Source organism: Crocuta crocuta, unplaced genomic scaffold, assembly GCF_008692635.1.
Source record: "Crocuta crocuta isolate KB4526 unplaced genomic scaffold, BGI_CrCroc_1.0 scaffold30, whole genome shotgun sequence".
NCBI lineage: Eukaryota > Metazoa > Chordata > Mammalia > Carnivora > Hyaenidae > Crocuta > Crocuta crocuta.
The window spans coordinates 3,424,425-3,438,057 of NW_027528345.1; the positions used below are offsets into that span (position 1 = coordinate 3,424,425).

General features: G+C 37.7%; 1 protein-coding gene across 1 annotated transcript in view; it reads right to left on the bottom strand.

Moving 5' to 3' along the window:
• GXYLT1 (glucoside xylosyltransferase 1) overlaps window positions 1-9,270 on the bottom strand; it is a 39,391-nt gene extending 30,121 nt beyond the window's left edge. Inside the window, exon 1 of the mRNA XM_077753203.1 lies at window positions 9,182-9,270. Coding sequence (XP_077609329.1) covers window positions 9,182-9,234 — 53 coding nt within the window. The 5' untranslated portion in view covers window positions 9,235-9,270. The remainder of the gene's footprint in view (window positions 1-9,181) is intronic.
• Window positions 9,271-13,633: the final 4,363 nt, after the last annotated feature.

Consider the following 13,633-nt stretch of genomic DNA (forward strand, 5'->3'; position numbering starts at 1 on the left):
GAAAGGGAGCGAGACAATCCCAAGCAGACCCTGCACAGTTAGTGCGGAGGTGCAGAGTTTGAACCCACAAACCACAAGAACAAGTGAGCCGAAATCAAGAGTTGGATACTCAACTGAGTGAGGCACCTGCACCCCTAAAAAACTGGTTTTAAGAAAAAGAAACCTCCCACAGAAAATTCATAATGTTAAATATTATTACACCACTTTAATGGTATTAAACGAAGAAGTCACATAAGAAACATTATTTACTATGCCAGAAACGGTATTTCATTCTTCATCAAGATTATTATTATAATTAAGTTAAGATATAATATTAGGTATATGCTTTGTCTTTAATCTACCAGGAATTAAATTTTATGAGCAGTTTGAAAGAGGAAACAATTACATAATTTTGCACATGGCTATCCAACTGTGCAAAAATCCTTTGTTTCAGAGCTTCCAGATTATCCTTTCCCCACCCACCTGCTAGGCCACTTCCTTCACATATATGATGTTAGCAATAGCTTGAGTCTTTTTAAAGCTGTTCTTTTCCATTGACAGCAATTGGAAAGTAGTCGTACCTCCTCCCTTGGCAGCACCCTGTGTGTTTCCCTCTTCTCTGTTGAGCCCCTCAGTTTGTAACACTGAAACCCTATGCCTTCTATACCTATAGCAAGGTGATGTGCACCCCGTTCATCTCAAAGCAGTAGAAGCCACAATAACAAAAGATAACAAAAGTAAATGATAAAGCAATCAAGACAGACACACAATTTCACAGAGCTCTAAATTATCTCATCTTTCAAGTAAATGCCTCCACATCAAGATTTCAGAACTGACAATAGGCTTGGATTGCTTGACTGGTCATACATAACCAGATCCTGCCTCAAAGCTAAAAGGCAAGAGATTTTTAAAAGTAATAGTCATAGCCATAATAGCCATAATAGTAATTTTATTACTTTAAAAGTAATAGCCATAATAGTCAAGTGATGCTTCATACAGAATTCTCTACACACAAAGTATAATAAAACCATTTTTTGTTTTTTTTTTTTAATTTTTAAAGTTTATTTATTTATTTTGAGAGAGAGAATGTGTGAGCAGGGTAGGGGCAGATAGAGGGAAGAGAGAGAATCCTAAGCAAGGTCCACACTGTCAGCAAAGAGCCCGATGCAGGGCTCAAACTCATCAACTGTGAGATCATGACCTGAGCCAGAAATTCAACTGACTGAGCCACCCAGGTGCCCCTATAATAAAACCTTCATAAGAAAAATAAGTCAAATGTTCTTCAAGATAAAAACCTCCCTCTAAAGTCAGTCCCAGGGATGACTCCTCCCAGGCATTTTAGCAAGGCTTGTTTCAGATACACTGCCAGCACTTCTTCCACCAATTTCCAAGGAAGGAGTATTGTCCATTACATTGCATTTGCTTTTTGTTATGTGTCCCTTTTTAGCAAAAGCATTATATACAGTACAGACTCTAACACCTAAAATAACAAAACATAATATACTTTAAAGATGTCACTGCCTACTGCCCTGTCCCTAGACCCCACGAACAGGAAATAACTGCAACTCAAAAAAATCTAAAGTAAGCTTCCACACTAGAGGAAGAGTTAACTAAAACCTTCCAATAAGTTATAGGGAAGTAGCCGTTCAAATAATTTTGGTCCCAAAATGATATATTTCTTGAATAGATATAATCCTATCTGTATTTTAAAATGTGCTATATTTTAATCACACTGTAAGAGAAAAGTCCCTGTGGATTTAAAGAACTATTACCCAAAAGGTCATTTTTAAGTGAAACCGATTTTTCTACAGATATATAATTAGAAAATTCTACAGATAATTCAAAGATAGTATCTGAGTGCCCTCATGGCTAACTCTGGCATGACCTGGGCATCAACAGGAATTACAACAATAATGAATGATAACACATTAAAAAATAAATCCGAGTCTAAAAAGATAACTAAGCAAAGGGGTCGGGGGGAGGGGAAAACCCTTCTTTAAAAACAAGTACTAGCCAAAATAAACATTAAAAAAAAACTTTAAAGGGACACTTGGGTGGGTGAGTCAGTTAAGCATCTGACTTTGGCTCAGGTCATGATCTCACAGTCCATGAGTTAGAGCTCTGTGTCTGGCTCTATGCTGACAGCTCAGAGCCTGGGGCCTGCTTCGGATTCTGTGCCTCCTCTCTCTCTCTGCCTCTCCCCTGTTTGTGCTCTCTTTCCCTCTCAAAAATAAACAAACATAAAACATTATTTAAAAATACTAGCCAATAAATGTAGAAGAAAAGACAGAAATACAAAAATCACTATTTTACAATCACCACTATAACAGAGGATTTGAACAAGAATAATTAGTGAAGGCTACAACCACAAAGTATCAAGGTATATCCCCACACATTATAAAGGGGATAAAGATAAATGTAGAAATGTGACACCACTACCTTAACCAATTAATCAAAATGAACCAATATTAAACTTATTACAGAGGTTTTCTGAAAGCATGACCAAAGAAAAGCACAGTATCTCCTATGCAGTATTCCTGTCCCAAATCTTGAATCTAATAATGGGAAGAACACAGGCAAATCCAAAGAAAGGAACATTCTGCAAAACAAAACAATATTATGTCATCAAAGATACCATGACCTCCTCCCCCGACCTGCCCCTAAAAATGCCTGGGGAACTTTTCTACAGGGAAGTGGACTAAACAGATCTCACAGCTGAATGCAGTGTATGATCCTTGACTGAGTCCTGAATTGGGGGTGGGGGGGGAGATAACAGTTCAATGATAGAAAAATAAGGCAATATGAATATATATCTGGAAGTGACAGTTTTATTATGGTTATACTGGAAGATGTGTCTATTATGAGGTGATACACGCTGAATATTTAGTTGTATATCATGACTGTAGCTATCTCTCAGACGATTTAGCCAAAAAAAAAGAAAGTGGCAACATATCACTAATAGGTAAATACCTAGCGAACAGTATGCACGTGCTCACTACACTATTCTTGAAACCTCTGTAGGTTTGAAACTGATCAAAGTAAAAATTCAGAGGAGAAATCAGAAAGAAAAAAAAAAAGTTAATACTTAAAGAGTATGTGGGGCACCTAGGTGGCTCAGAAGACTGAGATCCAACCTTGGCAGAGGTTATGATCTCACAGTTTGAGTTCGAGCCCTGCATTGAACTGTCAGTGTAGAGCCTACTTAGGATCTTCTATCCCCTTCTCTCTCTCTTTGCCCCTCCCCAACTCATTCTTTCTCTCTCTCTCTCAAAAATAACATTTTTTTAAAAAGAGCATTTTAGATGATAAATTCTAATACAATCACTGTTAACAGATTTCTAAGCCTTGGGAGTAGACTTATTTTAAGTAACATTTCTGCTATGAAAGAATGATAATAAGTTTTCTTTTTTTTAATTTGGACAGCATAAAAAGCTTTCAGGGTATTCTTCCATCCTATAAAGGAAACAATGTATAATAATACTTATACAAAGAGTTAACATTATAATGAAGTACATAAAGTCAAACAAATTAAATTTCTGGTAACAATTTTTTCAAACTAAAAAGAAACTGCTATGAACCATCTTTAAAACTTGCATATGAGGTGTGCCTGGGTTGCTCAGTCAGTTAAGGGTCCAACTCTTGATTTCGGCACAGGTCATGATCTCCCAGTTCGTGAGATCAAGCCCTGCATCAGGCTCTCCACTGACAGCATGGAGCCTGCATGAGACTCTCTCCCTCTCTCTCTCAAAATAAGTAGGTAAATATTTTTTAAAAACTGAACAAAATGGAAAACTGTTCAGAAACGTTAATGTCAATTTCCTTAATGTATAGCTTAAAAATTTTTTTCTTTTCACTATTAAAAAAAGTGTTGAATTATCATACTAGTAGTAAATAACTTTTTTTTAATGTTTAATTTTGAGAGAGAGACAGAGACAGAGTGTGAGCAAGGGAGGGGCGGAGAGAGCAGGAGACACAGAATCCAAAGCAGGCTCCAGGCTCTGAGCTGTCAGCACAGAGCCCGATGTGGAGGTTCAAACCCATAAACTGTGAGATCATAACCTGAGCTGAAGTTCACCACTTAGCCAACTCAGCCACCCAGGTGCCCCAATAAATAACTACTTTAAAGAGTTGTATATAATCACTCTTGAAACAAAATATAATACTTCAAAAAATCTTCAGGATTTTACATACAGCATAAAAAAGAAAATCTAAAAATTTAACATGAAATATAAGTATTAATTGCTAAAATATAATTTTAAATAATCTGTACAAATATGGCTCTAAAAACTAGTATGGACCAAAGTAATACACATAACATCAAATTCAACTGTAACCACGGATTCTGTAAGTTGAAAATCAAAACAATCATAAAGATTAAATATTTTAAAAGCTCAAGTCACACAAAAAAAAAGTACAATAAAACAGATTTCTTCAATAATACTAAAATTAAGAGATTACTTAATGGTGTCTGGCTGGCTCAGTAGGTAGAACATGCGACTCTTGGTCTTAGGGTTATGAGTTCAAGCCCCCTATTGGGCCTAGAGCTTACTTTAAAAAAAGGGGTAGGCAGAGAGATTGCTTAATGAAATAACTAAAATAAAAAATGAAACTAGGAAGATATTTGTAATCAATGGCAAAAGCAGCATAAGAGATCATAAAATAAGCAATAAAAATGCAAGAGGTGAATATCAATTAAGAAAATATACAGAACAAAAGATTAGAGAGCTGAACAAATATGGAAATATGTTCAACAAATAATCCAACAAAACATAAATCAGTAATTATCTTTTTATTCTACTAAATGGTAAAATTATGGGGCATCTGGGTCAGTCAGTTAATTAAGCTTCCATCTTCAGCTCAGGTCATGATCTCTTGGTTTGGGAGTTCGAGCCCCACATTGGGATCTCTACCGTCAGCACAGAACCAACTTTGGATCCTCTGTTTTCCCCTCTCTTTCTGCTCCTCCCATGTTCACACTCTCTCTCCCTCAAAAATAAATAAACATTTTTTAAAAATGGTAAAGTTATAACTCCAAATAATGCTATGGTCACGGTGACACCAGTACATTCACAAAATGCTGGTGCAGGCTTAAATCCATGTAATTTGTAGAACACAATTTAGTAATATAATTCATTCTCTTTAATGAATATATGAACTTCTGTCATGTGCTAGATACTGGGGATAAGCAAGAAAGCCACAATCATGACCTCACATAATTTATAGCCTATTGCGAAAAGACAGAATTTTAAAAGGGTTAATTAGAAAGCATGGTAACCATTTAAATAGAAAAAAAAAATCGAGATTGCTAATGAAGCTCACAATATGAACATCAAAGCTAGTCTGGAAGTGCTAGGGAAAAACATTAGGTTATTTACTGGCCGCCAAGCACATTGCTCGGTTGGGGCTTACATGATGACCACCACGCGGTACCTATCTACAAAGTCAACTGTCTGGGAGTGAAGATCCACAACCACGACAGATGCGAGAGCACAGTAACAAAGAGGACACCGAGAAGAGCAAAGCAGTAGGTGGGAAGGGAAATTGATGTATAAGAAGTGATGAGCACAATAATTAAGGGACTAGGAAGCAAGAGGCTAGGAGGAGCAACAGGGTAAAAGGAAATGTGTAGAAGAATCTGTGGACTGTGGACTGACATGAAGAAAGTGAGTCATAAACTAGGATACAAAACACAGATGAGGGAAGGTGGGAGGAGCCAGATCATGAACTCAGGTTTGAACTAGAGAGTCTGAGGCATCCAAATCAGCAAGGCAAAAATGACCAAAATGCAGCTGGAAACAGTTCTGGCGCTCAGAAGAGAGTATCCCGTGACTACCCAGGGAGTGAGGAAGGGAAAGAGCAGAGTCTTAAGGAATACCAATGTGGACGAGTCAGGACCGGGAGAGGAGTCCGGAAGCAGAGATCAAGAGCTGAGACCCTGGTCTTGAGAGAGACTGAGAACTGAAAGAAACAGGACATGGTAACCAGAATCCAAGGGACAAAAAAATGTAAGACTGGGCTCCACAAGAACAATTCAGACGTCAGGGAGAGTTCATGGTCAGGGTGGAGGTTCATCAGGTAGCCAGTACTGCTCAGGCAGGTTGAGGGGTCAAGGTTTTATGTTGTTGTTTAAGGACATAAAGCCACAAGGTACTCTTCGAAGAAGTTTTGCTGGTAAAGAGAAACAGAATAAACAAAGAATGCTGTCAGGAAAAAGGGTTGAGCGCAAGCTGTTGCAGAAATGTTGTGTTTGGTTTTGTTTCAAGAACAGAAGAGACAGGAGGGTCAGGAGCAAGCTAACAAGCTGTTGAGTCCCATTCAGTTGGTCAGGAAATGACTTTGTAGATATGAATTACTGAAAGCCTGTGCACATCAAAAGTAATTTTTCTTTTTTATGTTATTTTATGTTCATTGTGTAAATTAATTGGGAGGAAATAATCCCTCAGATAAGCTTTGACCTAACTAAAAATATAAAGAATTCCAATGGGGAAAGTTGAGACAGCCCTGTGAAGCAGTGTCAGATAAGGGCTCACTGATGCCTGGTAAAATGTGGACCGACAGTGAGTAGTAATGGGGAATTTCAAAGAAGTTTTACCAGGTGGGCAGACAAGCTCTTAGAGTCAGGCAAAAATGAAGTGTTACTTAGAGTCAATACTGAAATGTAGGGTGAAAACGATACAGCAATTACATGTTCCAAAAGAGTAAATGTGAGGGGTTCTATGGAAGAAACTAAGTTTGAGGGGTGCCAGGGTGGCTCAGTCTGCTGAGTGTCACTCTTGATTACAGTTCAGGTCATGATCCCAGGGTTGTGGGATCGAGCTCTGCATCAGGCTCTGCACGGAGCATGGAGCCTGCTTGGGATTCTGTCTCTTTCTCTCTGTCTCTCTCTGCCCCTCCCTACCCCTACACACTCTCTCTCTCTCAAATAATTTTTTCTTTTTGAAAAAGAAACTAAGTTTGAGAATTTTTACCCAATGATTTGATACATAAAACAAAATGGGTACAGATATAGGAGCATTAGGAAAATGAATTTAAGAAGCCAAAAGAGGAATAATAAGGCTCCAGGATTCAACTTCCCTGCTGTACTCTTATAGTCAGTGGAGGAAGAGGGATTATTACTCTCATGTTGTAACTTACAAAAGGACCTGGGTTGTGCAAATCAGGGTATACAGAAGTTTTTAAGCTCACCCAGCTTGCAGAGTGAGCAGATTTATGTCATAAGTCAAGACAGCAAAGTGGTGGTTGTCAATACTCTATTGATTACCAAATTTTTATAAGATTGAAAAATATGAAGCTCTAATTCTCCAAAATTATGAACAAGGTGAAGGGTAATATTATCTTTATTTTTTTTAATGTTTATTATTTATGTTTGAGAGAGAGAGAGGCAGAGAGAGAGAGGGAGACAGAAAATCCCAAGTAGGCACAGAGCCTGATGGGGGCCTTGAACTCACAACCATGAGGTCATGACCTGGGCCAAAAGCAAGAGTCAGATGCTTAACCAACTGAACCATCCAGGCACTCCAATATTATCTTTAAAAAGTTAGTTTTTAGGGGGGTCCTGGGTGGCTCAGTTGGTTAAGTGTCTTACTTCAGCTCAGGTCATGATCTCACGGTTTGTGGGTTCAAGCCCCACATTGGGCTCTGTACTGACAGCTTAGAGCCTGAAGCCTGCTTTGGATTCTGTGTCTCCCTCTCTCTCTTTGTCCCTTCCATGCTCACACTCTGTCTCTTGCTCTCTCTCAAAATTTTTAAGTTAATTTTTAAAAGTTTGAATAATCTGATTTGAAAGACTCATATTAGAATCTCAATCACCAGTCTTTTCCATAGCAAGGAGATAGAATTAAAATAATGGATTTCAATGATTCCTTTCTGGTTGTTCATGGAATGCATAATGTATGGGGAATACAAAAATATGAAAATACATACTGCTAATATATACTAAGAATGCAGTTCTTCCCACCTAGAATACCTTACCTCCTGTCCTGAGCCTAGCTAACTTACATGTTCCTCATGCAATCACTCCCACCAGGAAGCCTTCTCTGATGCCTTAAGATTATCCCACCTAATGAGTCACCTGTTTCTCTCATCATCACAGCTATAACATGTCACCCTTTTATCTTAATCTCAGGTTTACAAGTGTGAAGCTCCTGTCAGAATACAAGCTCCAGGAGGATGGAGCCACATTAACTAGATTCAGAGTCTGGTTCCTAGCACCTGGCCCTGTGCCTAGCAAATAGAATGAGTAGAATTAAAATTTAAACGAATCGAGGAGCCTGGATAGCTCAGTTGGTTAAGCGTCCGACTTCGGTTCAGGTCATGATCCTATGGTTTGTGGGTTCGAGCCCCGCATCGGGCTCTGTGCTGACGGCTAGCTCAGAGGCTGGAGCCTGTGTTCAGATTCTGTGTCTCCCTCTCTCTCTGCCCTGCCCCTGCTCATGCTGTCTCTATCTCTCTCTCAAAAATAAATAAAAACACTAAAAATTTTTTTTAAATTTAAATGAATCATAAAGACAATAAAAATAGGTGGCTCTCAAGGAAATGTTACTCTTAGTAAGGGCATCTCAGGCTACTGCCTCAGTGTCTCCTGCCAGTATGTCAGGGATGCAGTCTGACAGCCCACCCCTATCAACACTTCTTTCACTGAAGGTTAGAGCAGAATCCAAGGTCTTCATCATCCAGAGCCATGCACAAAGTCAAACTACTCAGCAACATGCAATGTCATATCAAAAAGTACTCCTTCATTAAACATTTATTTTTATCCTCTCATTCCTCAATATTCAATCTCTTTGCTAATAACCAATGTAATCCTTTCCCAGTTGTCCTCATCCACCTACAAAATGTTTTTCCAGCATACTAGCTTTAAGGTAGAAAAATGTCATATATATGGCTGTAAACGTCAATGGAAGTATATCTTTAGTACCTGTTTAATACTTTCTCACCCAGTTACCTAAAATTAGACCACAAATGCTAAGAACACCTAAAAAAAAGTTAGAGCATTTTATACACAGTATGTACTAAAAATGAGTTTTAACAACTACAAAGTAGGAAAAATAGAAAACCCAAACATAAGATGAATTATTTGCTTATATGACAATATTAGATTGCAGGAAAAGAAACATTCTTATGTCCTATTACAGTAAAAAATTTACTATGTACTATCTAATCTTACCTACACTGATCTACCAATTAAATGTTAGGTGCCTACCTAAAAGCCGCTTCCCAAAAGCAGTTCATTCCACAAACATCAGAGGGCAGCATCCAATAGGGATTCCAGTAACACAGAGAGAAATCTTTACACCTAACAGAGTAAGACAGAAATAGAGAGTCCTATGTGAGTATTTCAATTTAAAACTAACAAGGAATTTACTCAAAAACATAATAACTTACTGTTCTATTTTACAGCAACAAAACTGCAAGTCCAATTTTGCAAATTCAATATGGCTAAAGTAACTTGAGGAGTTTAGAAATTTCCTCCTTACTCAGGTACCATTATTTTAAATAGGGCTTTAAAACTTTTAGGTAGAATATATTACAGACTGAAAAACCACTCCTTATCAGGAACTCTCTTAACATATTAAAACCCCCTCCTCAGATAACACAGAAAATATGGGAATACTTCTAAAATTTTCGTTGTGTATTACGCAAGATCCCCCTAGAATAAAATCCACTTCAGCTAAATAAAATATTTGCTTATCCTAAAGCCAAATTAAAATGCCACATACAGTGACAGAAAGGGAAGAGAGGGATCTTTGAAGGCTCTTAAATTAATCTTCAATCCAAGCTAGTTATATGGTGTTTTAAACTGAAAAAATAAGAAATCATGCTGGCTGGGGCACTTGGGTGATCCAGTTAGTTAAGCGTCCAACTCCTGATTTCAGCTCAGGTCATGATCTCACCATTCATGGGATCAAGCCTCATGTCAGGTTCTGCACTGACAGCATGGAGCCTGCTTGGGATTCTGTCTCTCCTTCTCTATCTGCCCCTCCCCCCCTCCCTCCCCCCATTCACTCTCTTGCTCTCTCTCAAAATAAACATTAAAAGAAAATCAAGGTGACATCCATGGCTCAGTTTCATGATCTACATTATCTTCGTTTCACTATATTACACAAGCTAAAATGAAAGATTAAGAATAGTCTTTCTTCTTAGACTGCAGGTCTGAGCTAAACAACAACAGCCACAAAGTCTTGCATTACAAAACGTATGTTTTTCACTGTTACCCCTTTCCAAAACAATAGTTTTGTTTGAAATTCACTGCAATGAGGCCTAGTACAAAGTTAAGTATGAAATCAGGGTAAGTCTCTAAACCAGGTCACTTCATGTCCCCTCACCATGTAACTTTGTTTTCTCTCGCTATAAATTCAATTATAGATTACTGTCCTTACAGCAAAAGATGAAATTTCCATTTGCAAAGATCTCTGATCACGTCTCTCACAAATGCCAAGTTTAGGGCAGGGATCTCAAAACCAGGCTGCACAGGGAAACCACCCAGAGCCCCATACCAGACCTATTAAATCAGAATCTCTGAGAACAGGGTGGGGCACAGATAGTTTTTTAAACGCTGCCTCAATAATTCTGTATACTCCTGCATAAAAACCTCCAAAGTCGGAATTTTAAAATGAATGGAAAAAAATTACATTGTAATCTGGTTTACCTTTACAGGGACACACCATTTTCAAGCCCAGCGTATCTTAAAACGTTGGGAAAACAGGAAAAAAAAAAAAACAACAAAATGTATGCAGATCAGTAAAACCCACGAATGTCTGTCCCCTCCCAGACAGTTACGTAATTTTTAAGTCTTGCATTTCCATATAAGAGACAGTCTCGGTGGTGGTGGTGGTAACAACCAACAGAGTTCTTTTCAGATTCAAGTGCTTTCACATCCACCTAAGCCTCACAACAAACTTGTTCAAAGAGAGATCTCCATCTTGCAGATAGAGTCATTATCACAGCTTTCTTTCAACAACTCCACAATTTACTTAGACTCAACACCTACAGTGCACCTTTGTTTCAGGAAGGGCATAACCAATCTGGCTATTCCATCTCGCCCTGTTAAACCTTACAACAGTAGAAAATGGAAATGGAAAATTAAGTCTCAAAAAAAGTGACTCCCCATTCTTCCATGAAAATTATCCATTTAAATTATGGAATAATAGCATTTTCTGCCTCAAGTTGCACTCTTCAAACTCTCAGACCTAGGCAACCACATGTGTGTTTTTGGTCTGTATAGATTTGCCAGTTATGAATATGTAATCATACAATATGTGGTCTCTCAAGTTTGAGTTCTTTCAATTTGACTCGAATATTTTCATGGTTCATCTACTGTAGCATTTGTCAGTGCACTTCATTCCTTTTTATATCCTCATAATCGATGGATAGACCACATTTTGTTTAGTCATTCATCAGTTCATAGACATTTGGGTTTTCCTTTGGCTATTACAAATAATGCTGCTATGAACGTTCATTTATAATTTTTCTCTGAACATATGTTTTCAATCCCCTTGCAAATATACCTACAGTGGAATTGCTAGATCACGTAATCACTCTAAATTAATGCAGGGGCACCTAGGTGGCTCAGTCGGTTGAGCGTCCAACTTCAGCTCAGGTCATGATCTCACGGTTCATGGGTTCGAGCCCCACGTCGGGCTCTGTGAAGACAGCCAGCTCAGAGCCTGGAGCCTGTTTCAGATTCCATATCTCCCTCTCTCTCTGATCCTCCCCTGCTCACACTGTCTGTTTGGCTGTCTCTCTCTCAGAAATAAATTAAAACATTAAAAAAAATTTTTTTAATACATAATTAATTAATGCAGATGAAATTGTAGGGGGGAAAAATCAAGTTTTAGTAAGTTTCCTGACCATAGCTCAATGTCCAAAAACACAATTTAGGGATGTTTTTCTGTCTTTCTTTAATGGAAATATAAAATATAGGTACTAGTGAGTAGACATGCCACTTACTATTTTAAAAAATCATAAAACACTAACGTGCTGCTGGAAAGAGGTAGCATAATTTAATGTTTCTTATTTCTCAAACTTACATTCTCTCACTTATGAAAAAATAGTCTTAAAGATTAGGATAGAGAGTAGAAACTCATTATGTACCAGTAGCTGTTATTACAAGAAAAAAAGTAAAAAGAACTAACTAATATGGAGACAGATAGCAATTGTACTTCAGGCCACAAAAAAAAAAAAATGACATTAATAATTATTGGGGATAAAGAGGTAGCTATCCATGTTCCGGTTATTAGCTGCTTTTGCTTTTATTCCTTAAAACTATTGAAAATGGAATATGAAAATACAGTGCAACATTCAAAGAGGTAATTCAACTGAATGAATTTTAATGGGGTAAAACTCTAAGTTGAGCTAAGTGGGTATGGCTTCAGTAAACAGTGACATCCGAAATCAATGAAGTCCATAAAAGCAAATCTCCTTCATTATACAATAAATTGAAATATACTTTACTATGACTCCTCCTCAAATTTCATACAGTGTAATGTTTCCAGGCGGCTTGTCTACAAAGTGATCAAGGGGTAGCACAAGGGATCTTTATGGTGATAACACAGTTCTTTATCCTGACTGTATAAGGGGTTACACGAATTTACATATGTGATAAAACTGCAAAATTACAGGTACACACACAAAAACATATAAAACTGATGATCTCTGAATACAGTCTATGGGCTGTACAATCTCAATTTCTAGGGTTACTATACTGTACTATGTTGAAACATATATATTCCAGTTGTATTAGTACTGTCCTATGTTCAAAGAGATTAAGATCTTACTATTGGGGGAACCGGAGTGAATGATACAAAGGTATCTCTGCAATTTCCCATAAAATAATATTTATTTTAAAATTTTTAAAAAAAGAACAAAAACAAAATTCCCCAAAATTTCAGTACTTGAAGAGCTGAGACATTTTATGCTCGGGATTAAGCAGAGCATTTAATTAACTATATAATACTTGCCACAGTAACAGTTCTCAAATGTGAAGTTTACTTAAATCTAGGAAGAGAAGGCCTTGTATACTTTTAAATTAAATTGGAAAAGGTATTTTTCATTTTAAAACATCCATGATAGTCACAAGGCTTTGGTGAGAACCATGCACAACGTACAGTCAGGGATAAGTTTGGGCATATCCAGCAAAAGAATGTGGAAGTCTGAATGAAGTGCTGTGAGCCACCAACGCAACTTCAAGGCACAGAGACCTGCTCTGGAACTGTGGTAAGAGAAACAGATGCTCTCAACCACATTAGAGGATACCATTCCCGTGATACTGACAAATCAGCATTACTTCAAGATCAGTGCCTGGGTCACTCATTTTCAACTAAAATTGTCTCCAGACAACTTAACTTTTAGCTACGTCAGGTCTTTACGTCTTTTTCTCAAATCTCTAATTTCATGAGTAGTCAATGTGAAAAGGGCCACTTATATAAAATGGCAATGAACAATTCCTTATCCATTTCAAAACTAGGTTGGCCTCACACTGAACTCAACCCCCTCCTGGGGGGGGGGGACTGAGTTTAGAATTCAAATTTTTTTAAATTTATTTTAGAGACAGGGAGAGAGAGAGAGAGAGAGAGAGAGAGAGGACATGAGCTCTCAGAGGAGCAGAGGCAGGGAGAGAGAGAATTTTAAGCAGGCTCCATGTTTAGTGCAGAGC